The sequence below is a fragment of the Acinonyx jubatus genome, chromosome X (assembly GCF_027475565.1).
Source record: "Acinonyx jubatus isolate Ajub_Pintada_27869175 chromosome X, VMU_Ajub_asm_v1.0, whole genome shotgun sequence".
NCBI classification, from domain to species: domain Eukaryota; kingdom Metazoa; phylum Chordata; class Mammalia; order Carnivora; family Felidae; genus Acinonyx; species Acinonyx jubatus.
In genome coordinates this window covers 8010626-8028082 of record NC_069389.1, presented here as the reverse complement: position 1 = coordinate 8028082, position 17457 = coordinate 8010626, and the positions used below count along the sequence as shown (strand labels likewise).

Here is a 17457-nt window from a genome sequence, read left to right as displayed (position 1 = left end):
TTCTTTACAGGCTCTTTGGGATGTTGCCCGGAGAAAATCTTAGCAGAGGAGGAAAATGACGACCCTAAAGACAAATCCTCATCATAGATGTGCCTTTACTTTTAGTGTCGTCCAGGAGTCAGCAAACTTTTTCTGTAGAGGGCCAGATAGCAAACAGTTTCAGCTTTGCAAGTCGGTGAAAGCAGCAGTAGACAATACCTAGGTGAATGAGTGCAGCTGTGTTCCAATAAAACTTTATTTACAAAAGCAATCAGGAGGCAGGATTTGGTCCACAGGCTCTTGTGTGCCAAACCCTGGCTAGTCATCACCCCCGTGTCACAGATTAGGAAAACAAAGCACAGGAGAGAAAATAGCTTGCTAAAAGCCACATGACTGGAAAGTGGCAGACCCAAAATGAAAAACCCAACAGCCTAGCTTGCCAGCCCTTGCTTTTAGCCACTACCCCAACTGCCTTTGTGTCAATTCATCTCTGCCTGGGATTCTCATCTCCTAGGATCTGGCGGGCGCATCACCTCACCTCCTTACTTGAGGGTTGACTCAAAGATCACGCACATCTCAATAAGGTTGCCCTGGAAACCCCTCCCCGCCAGCACTCCTGATTCCTCTCACCGGGCTCTACCTTCTTTTCCTCCTAGGGTTTATCGCCTTGTAAATTGTTATGTAATTTACTCATGTATTTTCTTTGTTTCTTATCAGTTTCCTTCACTAACCTGGAAGCTTGTTGAGTGCAGAGTGCTTTGTTTTGTTCGCCAGTGAATCCACAGGACCTAGAACACTGCCTGGCCTGTGGAAGCTGCTCATTAAGTACTTGTTGAATGAGTTAAGTGTACATTTCCATTACGCTTCGGTGACATTGTAACACTCCTTGTAGCAATAAATAGCTACTCCTTGTAGCAATAAATAGCTACTACCAAAGCAAAGGTAACAAAGTGGACTGCCATACCCACCAAAGTGTTCAGAATTTTCTAAAATTCCTTCTCTTAGGCGACAGACCAGAATCGATGAATAGAACAAGATCTTTTGAGGAGGAGTCGCTGAGGAATCCAGAGAAGAAAGTGACTGGACAGATGAATATTCTGTTGAGTTCCTAAAGGAATAACCTCTTTTAAGAGTCCAAACAGCAGTGTGACAGCTACACAAATACGCTCAGCTTTGCCCGGAAGCTCATGAAGAAGGGGGTTCCTTGTCAATGGTGATGTGTTTATTTTGGAGTTACAAAGAACTAGGCAGCCCTTTTCAAAAATGTTGGTCGCGAGCCTGGTATTTAAACTTATGCCATGTTTCAACAACACATTGCGATTATCTGGGAACCTTGGCTGTACAAATGACGGCTGGCCGCAACAGAAAACAGTTAAAAAGAAATTCAGCTCCTGGTGTGGTTTCTCTACATGGCGTGCCATTTTTCAGGCCTTAACTTACCGATCTGGTCTTTTCTTCTGTTTCTTGCCCATATGGAGCCACAATCCAGCTGGCTGGCTTGTAAACACCTAGAAAAGGCATCTTGCACATAGAGGAACCATTTATTCATGAATTCAGTGCACGGTTCTTAGGAGTTTTCGGTGTCACTAAAACTGCCAGGTTTAAAAGGGGGATGTAAATTTAGAGGAATGATGATTAATGCTAATTATGACTTTAATTACCACATATTCAGGGCTTGCTGGGAGCTAATAAGCCCTCCCCCACAGAAATTCACTGGCATTGTCTCATCTGATCGCTACAAACCTGAGAGGTGGCTTGTTCTTCGCTCCATCTTATTGATGCGGACACCAAGGCTCAGGGATGTTCTGAATCTTACCAAAGAGCTCATCTGTATGTGAACCCAAGTCTCCACCACCATACCAGTGGGTCTCAACCTTTATTGTGCAAAAATAAGGCTCATCTGGGGATGCTGGCTCATGATGAAGGTGCTTGACCCTAATTCCTTGTGACCCTAATTCCCCAAATCTGCCTTAAAGCCCAGAAACCCGCATATTTAACAAGAATCATCTGCCCAGGTAACTCCACTGTCCTGGGTCTGCAGGCTGAATTTTGAACAGCCCTGAATCACTCCTTGCTGGCTCCCTTGGCCTTTGGAAGTTTACAGTTGGATGAGGTTAGAGAGATGCCACAATTAGAGACTAGTCTCAAGGACATAAGAAAACAATGTGGTATAGACCAAAACCAAAATGATTTCAATCAATTTTATTTCATGGGAAAATCAAGTCTGTTTGTAAAGATGCAATTTTGCTCAAAAGAATGACCTTTCTGAATAGATCGCAGATATTAGATTGTTGGTTTTTCAGTTTGTCTTTTGCTTCTCCTTTTCTCTAAATGTGGAGACATATACTTCTGGTAGAGGAAGGAAATCTCTTTAGTTCATGCTTTTGGGGAGTTGTTCTCCAGTTGATCAAGACTCTGTTGTATTGAGACCTTGTTTGTGTTTGTTTGTTCCTTTTAAATTGGTTTGTGCTGTTTGTATTTCTTAATGCTAGTTTTAAATAGCTTCCGTAAGTCTGTTTGTTTACATAATACACAGATTTATACAAATGTAATATACATAATAATGTATAATATACTTAAGGATACATAGTGCATGCATTTGATATTAAGCCAAACTCATCAATGATTATTAATAGCTCTTGACACCATTGTTTTAAGGAGATTCTATGTAATCTGGGCCTAATAGCAGACCTAAGGTATGCTATGTCAAGGTTTCTGAACCTCTGCTCTAGGAACGTATGGGGCGAGATATTTCTTTATCGTGGGGGGCTGTGTTGGGTGTTGTAGGATGTTGAACAGATCCCTGACCTTCACCCACTAGATGCCAGTAGCGAACCCCTCCCCAGACTTACGACAGCCAAAAATGTTTCCCGCCATTGCCAGATGTCTCCTGAGGGGGGCAAAAATCACCCTCAAAAACCACTGTGCTATATCTTTTTGTATCATTGTTATGCTTTATTGATGCCGTCCAGTAGTGCTCCAGATTTAAAGGATAGTTTTACAACTGTCAAGGCCTTTAGGCTATCCAGAAACATTGGGTCAGTTTCAACTTCACTTACATTTATAGTATTGAAACAAATTTGAAATCATCCACTTTCAATTTTGGGGGAAAAAAAAACATCCTGTGGCAACCACTCAGAAGACTAGATCCAGAGAGCCTTAAAATGAGTCACCCGTTTAGTAGATGAACAGTCACCAAAGAAGCATGCTGCCCTGGGGCACAATTGAGAGTTGAGGAAAAGCCAGAGGCACATTCTAGGCCGTGCTGTTGGGCTGTGGCCCTCTTCTGGGCACCTCCCATGAGGATCACAAGGCAATATCGACCTTTGTGTTTCATGTCCTTGTGCTCGTAGGAGTTCTGATGGGTGAGTGTAGGTGTCATGGATTTGTTTTTCTTTGGGTCTGATGTTATTACGTTTATTTTCTGTCCTCATGTACCAGCATTTTTTGGCTCATCCACAGGCTCTCTTTCAAAACACTGTTTCTTAGCAGTTTATTCAAATCCACAAGACATCTCCCACCTAGATACAGCATTACATGGGTGGTTAGTTTCCAGTTTCTTATTGAACTGGTGACGTACCTGATTCATTTAGTCTGTGGATTGACAAATATTTATTCGGTGACAGTTACGTGCCAGGTTCTGCCTTGGACACCGGGGACACCAAGGCGGATAAACCAGGCGAGTTTCTTGCCCTCCTGAATCTAGCTGATGTATATATATAGCTCATGATGCAGGACAGGGTCTCTGGTACATGGTAGTAGATGTTAAATAAATCTGTGCGGCATATTAAAAGACCCTAATCTCTTTGTATCCAGTGTCTGCAAACTACAGCCCGTGGGCCAAATCCAGCTCACCGCCTGTTGTTTTATACTACCTTCTAGCGAAGAATGGTATTTACATTTTTAAATGGTTGAAAAAAATCACAAGAATAATATAGGTGTCTAGGTTCTAGGTGTCTCTCTTAGAGACTTAGAGAGTGTGGCTCCACTTGTTCAAATTTGAATCAGCATCATACCTAGCCCAACATTTTTGCTGATCTCTATATCTTTGACTTGCTCCCTCCCTCACTTTCTTTTGAAATTTCTTCCCAGTCATTTTTCCTATATGTGGATCTGATCACGTTCCTCTCTCGTTCAAGGTCCCTTCATGACTAGGCATCACCTACTAGTGAGTAGAGTCCAATCTACCTCGCAATGCCTGCAGTAAAAGCCCTCCAGGATCTGGCCCTGACTTCTACATGGCTTCGCCTCCTGCAATTTCCCTCCTTCCAGCCCTGTAATTTCCCAAACCAAGCTAGTTGTCCCGAATTCATTTGCCTTGGCACCCACTGTTTTTCCAGTGTTGCATTTCTACTGGGCAAACTCTCACTCCTCTTACTCAGCTTTCGAGTCTCCATTGAAACACCGCCTTCTCTAGAAAGCTTTCTTTGATCCCCCAGACAGATGTCCAAACCTTTTCCCCTAGGTACCCCATTGCATCTGGTACTTAATTCCAGCATCACAATCTCTGTATTTTATGGGTTGTATGTGCTCTTCCTATTGAAGTTGAAATTTTTTAAGCATTTATTTATTATCGAGAGACAGAGAGAGACAGAGCGTGAGCATGGGAGGGGCAGAGAGAGGGAGACACAGAATCCGAAGCAGGCTCCAGGCCCTGAGCTGTCAGCACAGAGCCCGACGCGGGGCTCGAACTCACGGACCGCGAGATCATGACCTGAGCCGAAGTCGGACGCTTAACCGACCGAGCCACCCAGGCACCCCTTGAAGTTTAACTCCTTAAGAACAAGGACTGTGCTGTCACTTTGATTATCCCAAGCCTAGTACCATTCTCGGCATGTAATAGGTGCCCCTTAAATTTTGTTTGAATTAATTAACCAGGAGGACATAGCAAATAAAAATAAAATGTTTATTATAGGGATTGGTTTATTTCAGTCATAAGCTGTGGTCCAGAGGTTGGCGAACTACATAGCCCAATGGAAAAATGCAGCCTTCCACCTGTTTTTATAAATGAAGTTTTATTGGAACACGGCCACACTCATTCATTTACGAATTGTCCATGGCTGCTTTCTGCCACAAAGGTGTATTTGAGTGGTTTGACAGAGACCACATGGCCTGTCGAGCCTGAAATATTTACTATCTGGCCTTTTACAGCAAAAGATGGTCAACCCCTACTATAGATAATTGAGCCAACTGGAGGTCACATTCTTAAGTGCTTTTAATGAATAGGTATGCAATTCCATTTGACACTTCAAATAGCAATGGGCTTTCTTAGATACCTAAACTTCATATTTAAAAGTTGCCAACTCCTCTGGGGGTGGCTCAGTCGGTTAAGGGTCCAACTTCGGCTCAGGTCATGATCTCGAGGTTCGTGGGTTCGAGCCCTGCGTCGGGCTCTGTGGTGACAGCTCGGAACCTGGAGGCTGCTTCGGATTCTGTGCCTCTCTCTCTCTCTCTCTCTCTCTCTCTCTCATTCTCTCTCTCTCTCTTTCTCTTTCTGCCCCTCCCCTGCTCACGCTCTGTCTCTCTCTTTCGCTCAAAAATACATAAAAATTAAAAAATGAAAATTGCCAACTCACCTGGAACTTTCGTTTGGGAGGAAAAAGAGCAATTCACTGATATTATACCTCATGGTACCCTAAGCTTAAAGACTGTGAGTGAGAGGTATACTCAAGACCTGAGTCCTCAACTCCTGTCTAAACTTGTGCTTAGGCCAATTATTCCAAAAACGGAGAAGGAAGGAAAAAATGCAAAATATACTGGGCCTGGAAGAATTTTTTTCAGTTCATCAAACGATGGCAATCTACCCACTTTGCCTGGATTTGCTCACTCACTCCCGTGCCCAGACTATCCCCCCATCATGCCCCCTGAACCCCTCCTGGGCTCCTGTTTTTACCATTATGCACCAGATGCAAATTCATATGTGTACCCTATACTTGCCTTGTTTGTTGTCTGCCCCAACCAGAGTATAATATCTCCATCTGTTAAATGAATGAATAAATACATGAAGCCCCACATACAAAGGAAAAAATATCGACAAATTAGCATAGTGCCATTCACTCTTGGAGTGAACATTCTAGGCAGGAATTTGCTACCACGAGGGCACAGAGGTGTTTCGGCAGCTGCTGGGGACGATCGTTCTTGTCTCTCTTCTTTAAGGCGAGTGATGAGGATGGCAAAGTCTTATGAGATTCCTTCTATGTTTTGCTCATGCACAGCTCCTGGGCACTGCGTGTGGGGCCAGCGCTGCTCCTTCCTCCTGGAACTTTTTTTGATTGCTAAGGAAATTGTAGATACCTGTTCACAACTCTTGTGCTGTGGCTGATGTCTGTGGTTCACGGGAAACCCTCCTCGGTAAGGGGACACTGGGTTTCAGAGGATCGTGGCGTATCATCTCTTAGGCCATCACATTCTCACTGTCCACACCGAGGGCAGGGCTATTCAGTCCACGTGGATGTATGTGCACACAAGGACATACTCAGGAGTGGGGGAATCTTTGCTTTGATTCTTTGCCATGGAGTATTTTAACATCAGATGTGTCTAGAAATATGTGTAGTTCTGATTGATCATATTTCTGTACCTATTGACCAAAATAACTCAGAGTGCTGTAAATAGAAACTCAATGGTTGATTTAGCAGACACTTTAAGGGCACATGTTTTTAGCTTGAGTTCTGGTTGGTTCCAAATCTTATAAGTTTTATGATTTGAGGAAAATTACTTAACTTCTGTAAGGCTCAATTTCACCTCTCTTATATTGTATTTACATACGCTGTAAATTACTGTAATATTAATACAATGTATCATACATATAATTATGTACCATAAGTATTTATCATATGAGCATAATATGTTATATGTTATAAATATACTAGGTTGTATTCTCATGTAATGTATTATATTGTTAAGTATTATACAGTTTACCTTTGAACATTGTGGGAGTTAGGGCACCAACCCCCAACACAATCAAAGATCTGCATTTAATTTTTGATTCCCCAGAAACTTAACTACCAACAGCCTACTTGAGTGGAAGTCGTAATTACCAGTAACATAAAGCCTATTAGCACCTATTTTGTATGTTGTATGTATTACAGACTATATTCTTAGAATAAAGTAAGCTAGAGAAAAGAAAATGTGATTAAGGAAATCGTAAGGAAGAGAACATACATTTATCGTACCGTACTGCATTTACCCCAAAATATCCATGTATAAGCAGACTTGTGCGGTTCAAACCTGGTTTGCTCAAATCTAGTGTGCGTGATGGCAACTGGCGGCACTTTTTCCTTTCACTGAGCTACACGACCGAAGAAGTTCCCATGTGTTCCCATAAAAGAGAGGAAGTAGGACCTTTAAAGTCTCTTTCCCGTGGTTTTCTTTGGCTACCTGTAAATAATTATACGGGATCAAGTGACCCAGCAGATACTAGAGATTTTTGGCATTCGCACCTGACTGAGAAAATTCACGATTAACTGAGAGTAGATTTGATTTTAGGGCTGAAGAGCCGATGGTGGCACCCAGAGATGAAGTTTGCTTGACTTTATTACCGACTAAGAGAAAGGATGAGGTTCGTGAGACATACATGAACTGTGTTTAACTCTTGATGTTTTCCCCCTTGGTGCAGGGTGATTTCACCTGGAACAGCATGTCGGGCCGCAGTGTGCGGCTGAGATCAGTTCCCATCCAGAGTCTCTCTGAGCTGGAGCGGGCCCGGCTGCAGGAAGTGGCTTTCTATCAGTTGCAGCAGGACTGTGACCTGAGCTGTCCAATCACCATTCCCAAAGGTAAGACCACGCCTGCCATTCCCCCGGGAAACGCTGAGAGTCAAACATCTGCTTCGCCAAAGCCACAGGCTGGAAACACCTCTCGCACCTAACATTAACACGGGAAAGAAACTACAGCTTCTTGGTTGTTGGCTGGCATCATTGTCCATCCTGAAGGACATGTTCAAGGGGGACAGTTGACGTGTCAACCAATATGTTTAAAGGGAAGGTCCGCTTGGGGAAGGTCAGCTTGAGGTAGTGAAGGGGAAAGCCATCTGTATCTCAGCAGCCTGCATGGCTTCCGAACAATCCATTAAAAAGAACTTTCAGAAAGGTCAACCTCAAGGGCTCGAACTAAGACCGTGTGGGTAGCAACGTGATATGAAAATAATCAGTTGAAAAGAATGTTTTCACAATCTATTAAACTCGTCATTTGACCTTATGCTAACCCAGAATCAGGGATTCTACTCACGTTAAGTCATTTTTATCATCTTTCACCTGGTGTATCTGAAGTTTTGACAAATACAGGTCCTGATTCTGGTAAAGATGAGAAGCGTGTATCTGAAATCCTTTCATCTGTCAATTCTGTTTCTGAATGTTTCCTATCTTCCATAAGGATACTTCCTAATCTGTAAAAGCGTGTAACAGAAAGCCGATTTGTTGTTCTTTCAGTTTCTAGAACAACTTAGAAATGTTGTTGGCAAACCTAATTGTAGCAAAGGGAATGATGGCTCAAAAAAGTTCTATGACAGATTGGATACATATCAGATAAGATATTGTGGAACAAACATTCTTTTGTAGCTTTGTTTTTAACTCCAGTTAATTTGATGTCCCTCTTTGTTCCTGCTTTTTAAAGAGTCCACTAAATAAATAACCTTTACCAAACAGTTTTATAAAAATTGTCTGCTAGAAGCTATCTCTGTTACTTGTTTCTTTTTTTTTTTAATTTTTTTTCAATGTTTATTTTTGAGAGCAAGAGAGAGAGAGACAGAGACAGAGCATGAGTGGGGAGCAACTGACAGAGAGGGAGACACAGAATCTGCAGCAGGCTCCAGGCTCTGAGCTGTCAGCACAGAGCCCGGCGTAAGACTTGAACTCACAAACCGTGAGATCGTGACATGAGCCCAAGTCAGACGCTTAACAGACGGAGCCACCCAGGCAACCCTCCATTACTTGCTTCTGAGACTATGTAGTTCCCAGCCTCTTCAGGGAAATATTTGCTCTATTGAGATGTTCAAAGATGTTTGAGCTATAGGACTTAGTTTTTTTTATTTTCTATCAAAGTAGGAACTAATGATTTACAAGTAATTTACTTATGGAGGAGAGAAGGAATCGTGTGTGCCTGGGAGGAGAGAAACAGACCTCACCCAAGAGTTCTGAAGCATTTGTTTGGGGCACATGATTATAGACATCGAATGTTTACCCAGATCCTTCAGATACAGGGCCAGTGCTGAGAGCTGTGATGGCAGCTCTGGTCTGAGGGTGGCAACTTGGGTCCATGCAAACCCCCAAGTGGAGGTTTTAAACAGAGTCAATTCACAGTGTGAATAATTTATTCAAGAAAATAAATACAGTGGCCGTGGCCTAGACCCTAAATAAATGACAGCAAACCTAATGAGATAGTGGGTATAATGAAATGGAAATATACTCAAGCTCATACTTCTGTTCTCTGTCACTTTAGAATGATGTAGGGATTTGTTTGTGGGTATCTGTTTGGGGACCCCTCTTCCTCTGTGAAACTAGTGTTTCCAGGGCTCAGGTGAATGATAATCTGACATATTCATCGGCTGCTGGGACTCACCGTAGAAGGGGAAGACTGGAGGAGTGGGGGTTGGGAAGTTACTGAGGTGGCTTCCTAGAGTGGACCGTAGGAGTGGGATCAGAGCACCAGCAGAGCCTGACGTCCTCTCGAGCTGTAATGATAAGGGGACATCAGTTATATGAGCGCAGATGCAGCCAGATTAGAAGCCAGTGGGCAAACATGTGGATTCAGCCGAGACTGCCTCTCCATCGTCAGCGAAATAAGAAGCAATTTCATCTGCTGGGAGCCAGAATGGGAAGGAGGTCCAGGAGGTTTGAAGAAAGAGGCAAAGAGGGGAAGAGAGGGAAGCTGGTGGACCAGCGGTGTTGCAAGATGACAGGGGCAGCCCAAACGGTCCATCTGAGGCTAGTAGCTGGGAGCTTGACTTGCACAGCAAACATCCCGGCAGCCAAACACAGCCAAAGCAAACCATGCCATTTTGTACTTTAAATTTCCTAGCCCTTAATCCACTCTCCTCTCACTAGAGTTAGGATCTTCTAGTTGAGTTCAGGGATGGCAGAGAGGGACATGGCCATTGAGAGTACATCTGCGGTAGGCAGAATACTGCACTCCCAAAGAGGGCCGTGTCCTAGTCCCCGGAGCCTGCCAGTGTTACCTCACAGGCCCCAACATCTTTGCAGATGTGAGCAGTCAAGGTCCTGCGCATAGCGAGATTATCCTGGATTAGCTGGGAGGGCCCAAGCTAATCACATGGCTGCTGAAAGGCAGAGACACTTTCCCAGCTACCGCTGAGTCAGAGAGAGAGAGGACTATGGAGGAATAGTCGAGAGATGCAACCTTGCTGGCTTTGAAGGTGAAGGAAGGGCCACCAGCCAAGGGACGAAGGCAGCCTCTGAGAGCTGGAAAAGGCAAGGACACAGATTTTCCCTAGAACCCTAGAAAGGAATACGACCCTGCTGATGCCTTGATTTAAACCCACTGAGACCCATTTCAGACTTCTGACCTCCATTAATGTCAGGTGATAAGCCTGAGTTGTTTAAGCAACTAAGTTTATGGTCGTTTGTTACAGACCTGATAGGAAACCAATTAGTACAGTATCCACGGGAATGATTGTAACCCCAGACGTTGGAATCTCAGTTGGGAAAGAAGAGAAGTTTAGGAATAGATATAAAAGTCTATATTTTTTTCCTGAATAAGAAGAATCAGTAATACATAGATGTCAATTATGTTGTTAATGATCTGTGAGCTGAATGTGATTCCAGAAAACACACCAACAGGATTTATTTTTGTGATACCCCTAAGTTGATCTAAGCATCGTCTAGACAAATAACTACGTGAGAGTAGGCAGGGGAAATCTGAAAAAGAGGTCAAGTGGAGAGAACCCCTCTCCATTTATTAAAATGCCAGGCAACTACAGCAATTAAAAGAGGATTATACTGGGGTGCCTGGGTGGCGCAGTCGGTTAAGCGTCCGACTTCAGCCAGGTCACGATCTCGCGGTCCGTGAGTTCGAGCCCCGCGTCGGGCTCTGGGCTGATGGCTCAGAGTCTGGAGCCTGTTTCGGATTCTGTGTCTCCCTCTCTCTCTGCCCCTCCCCCGTTCATGCTCTGTCTCTCTCTGTCCCAAAAATAAATAAAAAACGTTGAAAAAAAAAAAAGAGGATTATACTGTTTCGCAACAGGCAGATCAATAGAAGACAATAGAGTTTAGAAACGAACAAAAATAAATATGGCAACTTATGACATGATAAATGTTGCTTTTTTTTCGTTCAGGGGGAAAATGATGGATTAAGTATTTGTGACAGTGAGACGACCACTGAGGAGAAAAGGCTGGATTCTGACCTTACCCCTTATATCAAAATAAACTGATATGGAAGAAATATTTGAGGATTTTTTTTAATGAAACTATAAGTGCACCCAAATAAAACATAGCTGCATATTTAGATATTTTTACATTGGGGAAGGCATTACCCAGAAAACATAAAGATAATGACACATTTCACTGCATTGAAGGACAAAAAATAGAATCATCTGTGTGGAAAAAAAATAATTCAATAGAAATTTACAGCACATTTGACCAGTTAAAGGCTCACTTCTGTACCATATAAAGCTTTATTACAAACTAATGTGAAAAGGAAAAATCATTGATTTATACACAAATTACAGGAAGCACCCACGTGTGTATTAAAGAAATGCAAGCTAAACACAAAGGGGTTTTTTCTTCCTCCTAGATCGGAAGGGCTCCAAAAGTTGGGTAATATACTTTATGGGAAGGCAGACACTTTTCATACCATTGGTAGGAATTTCATTGTTGCAGCAACTTACAACGTGGTTGGGCAACGTCTAACTCTCAAATGGCCCAGCAACCCTCCTTCTAAGACTGTATCTCACAGATACTCTTGTGGGGGCACCTGGGTGGCTCAGTCGTTTGAGTGTCCCACTTCGGCTCAGGTCATGATCTCGCGGTCCGTGAGTTCAAGCCCCGCGTCGGGCTCTGTGCTGACGGCTCGGAGCCTGGAGCCCGCTGCGGATTCTGTGTCTCCCTCTCTCTACCCCTTCCCCACTCATCCTCTGTCTCTCTCTCTCTGTTTCTCCAAGATGAATAAACGTTAAAAACAATTTTTTTTTTAAAAAGATACACTCTTGTGTTAATTGAGGTAGGCTCACCACTCAGTGCCCTAACAGGACAACGGTTTCTTCCTCACCCAGACATTTCTCCCGTGGAAGATGGCCATGGGGGCCAAGAGAGTGGACTCTGCTCCATGCATTTGTTCAGGGACCTGAGCTTCTCACACCTTGTGGCTCCTTCCTCCTCTGTATCCATTTAGCCAGGAGACACACAAACTAAAAACTGGTAATATTTACATAAACCTTATAAAATGACTGAGAAGCTTAATTTGTGGTCTCTTCTAAACTTAAGCCATTTCGCAGAGGGACTTTGGAAGATGCTCTACAGAAGCTAGAGAAATCTTTGGGAGGCCTTTCAGCGGGAGGGATCAGATCTATGAGTTTCCCCTGTGAGCCTGAGCTCGCCCTGTGGAGACAACCATGGAATGCTTCCTCCTGGTGGAAGGCTGCTCTTGGCATGGGCTTCAGGACGAGTCTTTCTAGCGTGTAACTGTCCCAGTCCTTAACAGCAGAACCAGGAGACAAATGCGGAGAAGCACGGTCAAGAAATTAAACAGTACCGTATGACCTGCATGAACTTCTCATTTATTCAAAACACGCCAACAAAGTACTATTTATGCATCAGATAGTATGTTAGGTTCAATTCATACGATTTTGGTAACATTTAATACAAATGGTCTAAGCAGGGGTTAGCAACTGGCCTGCTGGTCAAACCCAGCTCACCATCTGTTTTGGTAAATCAAATCTTACTGGAACCCAGCCATGCTTATTCATTTACATGCCGTCTACAGATCTGTCACGTAACGAAGGCAGAATTGAGGAGCTGTGACAGCCCATATGTCTCGCAGGCTCAAGTGTTTACTATCTGGCCCTTTACAGGAAAAATTTGCTGTCTAAGCTAACACGAAAGGAAATGACTGATTTCTGCCACAATCAGTAAAGCATGTTAGTGCAGGCGCTATGGCTTAACCTCATTATGTTGTAAGGCAAGTTTCTAAAGCTGAATGGTTCCACGAGACAGAAGTGCACATTCCTGTTTGCTTTAGTCCTCGTTTCCCCCCTCTCCCTTCAGTTAACTTCTGATATCACAGCTGAGAAAGGCTTCGTTTACGTATTTTGCAAACAGTGTCATGGACTGAGGAATAGTTGACGGTCTAAGAAAATGTGCCCAATGGTCTAGGAAAAGAGTATGCCTCAAAATCGCTCAATTATATGGCTTCTTTATGAAGTGGTCCCTCACCGTGGTCTCTCAGGCGGTGTAAAACCCGAGTAAACAACTCCGTGAAAGCGAGAAAATGATATTTTGGGGTAGGGTCATCCTGAAGCTGTCTGGGATTTAAATGCGACTGGTGATGTAAGTGGCGATTCAAACAAATGAGGGCGACCTGACGGGCCAGGAACATGAGCTTGGGTGTTTATGTAACAGCCCTAGACAGAAAATCTATCTATCCTCTTTCTGTATTATTCTTGCTGGCGTGGCCCAGGTGAAGAGGTGATGTGCTAGAACTCTTTGTCAAAGCCTTCTGTGTAAGTAAAAATTGAAATTGAAGCCCGGGGTAAAATCTGCAAACCCCACCTTAGGTAGAAATGCTGAGAGGAAGCAAACGTCACCCAATAGGGTGATCAAAGAATAATGTGGGACCGCCGGGCTCAGAGGCCCTCAACGTGTATCTCTGTGGTATGAGCGGCAGAGCCCGTGCTATCTTTCCTGTGCCCACACTCACCTTTTCTGGGACCTCCCAGGGGACCGGGATTGCCCCAGGGCAAGGCCAAGTCTCACTTGTCTTTGAATCTGGAGCACGGGCTACACTGCCCGGGTCTCCACCCCATTCCACTGCCCTTCAGCAAATCCTTGGAAGTCGATGAATGCATGCACTCACGCATGCACATGTCCTTTCAAATTAAACTCCTTCCTCTCCTCTTCCCTGTCTCTCTAAAGAGCATCATTCACGCCTTTCTCTCATTTCCCCCAGGATCCCCAGGAATGATTTTGACATGTCAGTGTTTCCCTACCACGTCACCCCATGCCCAGTCCCCAACTCTGACTGATGGTCTCGTAGGGTTGATGTGAGATTTAAGCGAAGTAAGCAACGTGAGCTGAAAACATCTCCTGAAGTTGTATATACTCTCAACAAACCTTACGTGTCACCATTGCCATCGGTGCCATATCACTTTGTCTCACGTCTGTCTCACCTTAACTGTAGCCAGAGGCCCCCACCTGCTTTCCTCAATCCAGGGCTTCTCTCCTACTCTGCCCACCACACCTAAATCCATTAGAGTAATCTTCAACCACCGAATCTCCTCTTTTAACAAAACCCCCCAGGCCCCTGTGGCCAACTGCGGTCACTATCAAAGCCATTTATCACACTATTGCATACAAAAGAAGAAATCCATTTTGTTTGCAGCCTGTTCCGAGAATGCACCACAGATTTCAGTTTGTCCGTCTTAGAGCACTGAATTTCAAACTTCAATTCTACAGCAAGACATACATTTTACATCTCAGTCCGGGAAACACGTGAACCAAATGCTGCTTATCTTCATCAGACATACACTTCGATGTCGTCTATAATGTTCTCTCCAGCTGTCTTCTATTTGATTCTGTATCGTTTTCTATAATGCACTTGTCATGACCCACTACGTTTTCCTGATTCGTTAATAGTTTATGACCCGCAGTTTGAATAACACAGTCTCGGAAGGCAGATGGAATAGAAAAGTGGCAATCAGGAAGAAAAGAACAAAAAGGTCAATGTGGAAAACTTAGTTGTTCTTTGCTGGGGCTCTTAGGGCCTTGGTAAGGTAGATGGGGCATTATTTCCGTAGGGCCACAGAAATGAGCCTAGGTTAGACCCTTGGCCTGAGCATCTAGTGCCTTCTCTGTCTAGAGCCCGGCTGTACAGTGCCATCTGGGAGGCCTTCTGGTACAGCTTCCGGGCGCTCTCGCTCTCTCCCCCGCCCCTCTTTCTCTCTCTCCCTCTCCTTCTCTCTCCCTCTCAATACCAAGCTAGATGTACAACCTGGAGGAAGTAGATATGTGGGGCTTTAGGTTCTTAAGAGGTAGAAGCCTTTAATGGAGGCTATAATATCATGTCAAAAGCATCCTCAAGGATTTCCTAGTCAGTCAATGGAGAATGCACGAGTACATCAATTCTACTAAAAGATAGAACAGTGGATGGCATTTATCCAAGTTACCACTGGTGACCCTTACAGATACAAGCTGCCTTGTCTACCTATTCCAGCAAAAGCCAGGAATGACGGAGAGATTTCTCTGCAGGCTCTTCTGTAATTTTCTTCTTGGATGCTCTCCTCTGTACCCCAGGGCTTTTACCATGTCAAGTTCTCAAATGTATGCTGCTGTTCCATTCTGTTCTGGTGCTGAGCGGGCAGCCCGGTAGGATAGTATGTGTTTCTTTAAGCCATATGCTATGTGCCTTTGTATTCACAAATGGCTCCCTTGATGTTCTCAGACAAAAGTTTTCTATCCAACGTCTTGTCCCTACTGGTCATATTTGTACATATTTATATATCTTTTTTGGAGCAGCAACGATTATTGCACAAGGTGTTGGCATTTTGAACAAAACTTTTGTCACTGCAGTTTCTGGAATATTCTGGCACCTTTCAAAGACTTCAAGACTACGCTATTCTCTCTGTTGGGAGCATGGCCCAAAAGTAAACTTGATAATTACAAAGAATGTCTCATCCCGGAAATATGAATAGGAGCTCCCATTTTTGTTTTTTTCTTTGTTTCCCCATGGGTGAAACAGAGGCAAATAAGTATTCATTGAAATTAAATACCAAGGGGTTTTTGAAACCAACCAGGCTTTCTAGATAATTTGAAATCGAGCCCTCAAGATGATTTAACAATTGAATTACTGGGCATTTATAAAACTGTTACAAATGCAAAGCTCTGAAAAAGCAGCTTAAGCAGTCTTCACTTAAGACAGGAGTGGGCAAACTGCAGCCCAAATGCCAAATCCAGCCCACTGCCTATTTTTATGAATAAAGTTTTATTAAAACACAAGCACACTGGTTTGTTGCTATATGGTCCAAGGTTGCTTTTAGCAGAGACCATATGGCCCACAACGCTGAAGATATTCACTATCTCGACCTTTACAGAAAAGGCTTCTTGACCTCTGTTTTAAGACAGTCATATTAATTGCATATAGTAATTTATAGTTATTATCTTTGCCACTGATCAAGTATACTATTCTGTTCGTTTCAATTTCTTCACTGTCTTAACCTTATTTTGCAATAAGAGTGTTTTTTTAACAATGTGGCTTTTTGTAACTCTCAGATGTTTTACGTGTCTATATTAATTTAAAGTGTTTATATTATATTGTTATTTTAAATGTAAATGTAGATAACTATATTTAAATGTTTACATTATATTAGATCGATCAGATAGTTTTTCAAAGTGGGTAACCGATTCTCTTGGTGGCGCTGAACAAGAAAGAAAAGTTAGTGTTTTTCTGAGTTGCTTAAATAACTGATGCCATCATGCAGTTTATAGGAATGTAGGTTACACATTAAATGGGCGACTTCAATAATAAGTCAATCTCCAGTATGGGTTGGTTATTAGCTTTGTTACTGCTCTCTGCTTTGATAACCGAGAATTTAGCAATATTTCTCTTTAAGGACCAGACTTATTTACAGATTGAGGGATCCTTGTAATCTGATCTCCCTCCTCTTAGCCTCTTTATCTTCGATCCCACCCAACACACACAAATTCAAACCTTTCAAGGATGTCTTTCTTAGGGATACCTGGCATTACAGGACGAGGATAGTGCAAATAGAAGTTGAAAAACACATCCCACAGCAGAGTTTTGGATCGTCCACTGCTAAGATGCTTTGGCTGTAAATTAGGGACACCAAACCCAAAGTGGCTTAAATAATAAAGAGATTGATTGTATGACTTTATAAGGAGCCCACAGGTAGGCTAGTCCCGGTACTCGTGCATTTCTCCTCGACCGTAAGCAGTGGGTCACTTTCTTCTTTGGCTGGCCTCCCTTGTCACAAAATGACTACAGCAGCCACCAGCGTCACTTCCTCTCTGGCAGCGTGAGGAAGCAGAGACTCCTCATCAGGTATCTTGTCCATAATAGAGAAGTATTTTCCCTGCTGCTTCCCAGTGGACTTTCCTCCGTTCTTCATCCCCAGAACTGCAGCATCTGCCAGTGCCCCAGTCCATACTGGCAGGCAGAAAGAAATCACCAGAATTGGCTTAACCTCAGATTCCTCTCATGACCCTGGGGTGAGTACTCATCCCAGGTTGCAAGGGAGGAAGCCTAGACACATTTATTTGCTTTAGTATCTAGCACGGCCCTTTGCATAGATCTGTG

At 43.4% G+C, this 17457-nt stretch overlaps 1 protein-coding gene across 5 annotated transcripts in view; it reads left to right on the top strand.

The window, feature by feature from the left end:
- The window catches only part of ARHGAP6 (Rho GTPase activating protein 6), a 448084-nt gene that overhangs the window by 367140 nt on the left and 63487 nt on the right, over nucleotides 1-17457 (top strand). For all 5 annotated transcript variants that reach the window (XM_027054478.2, XM_027054479.2, XM_053202059.1 and 2 more), the window contains exon 2: nucleotides 7595-7754. In XM_027054478.2, coding sequence (XP_026910279.1) covers nucleotides 7595-7754 — 160 coding nt within the window. The remainder of the gene's footprint in view (nucleotides 1-7594; nucleotides 7755-17457) is intronic.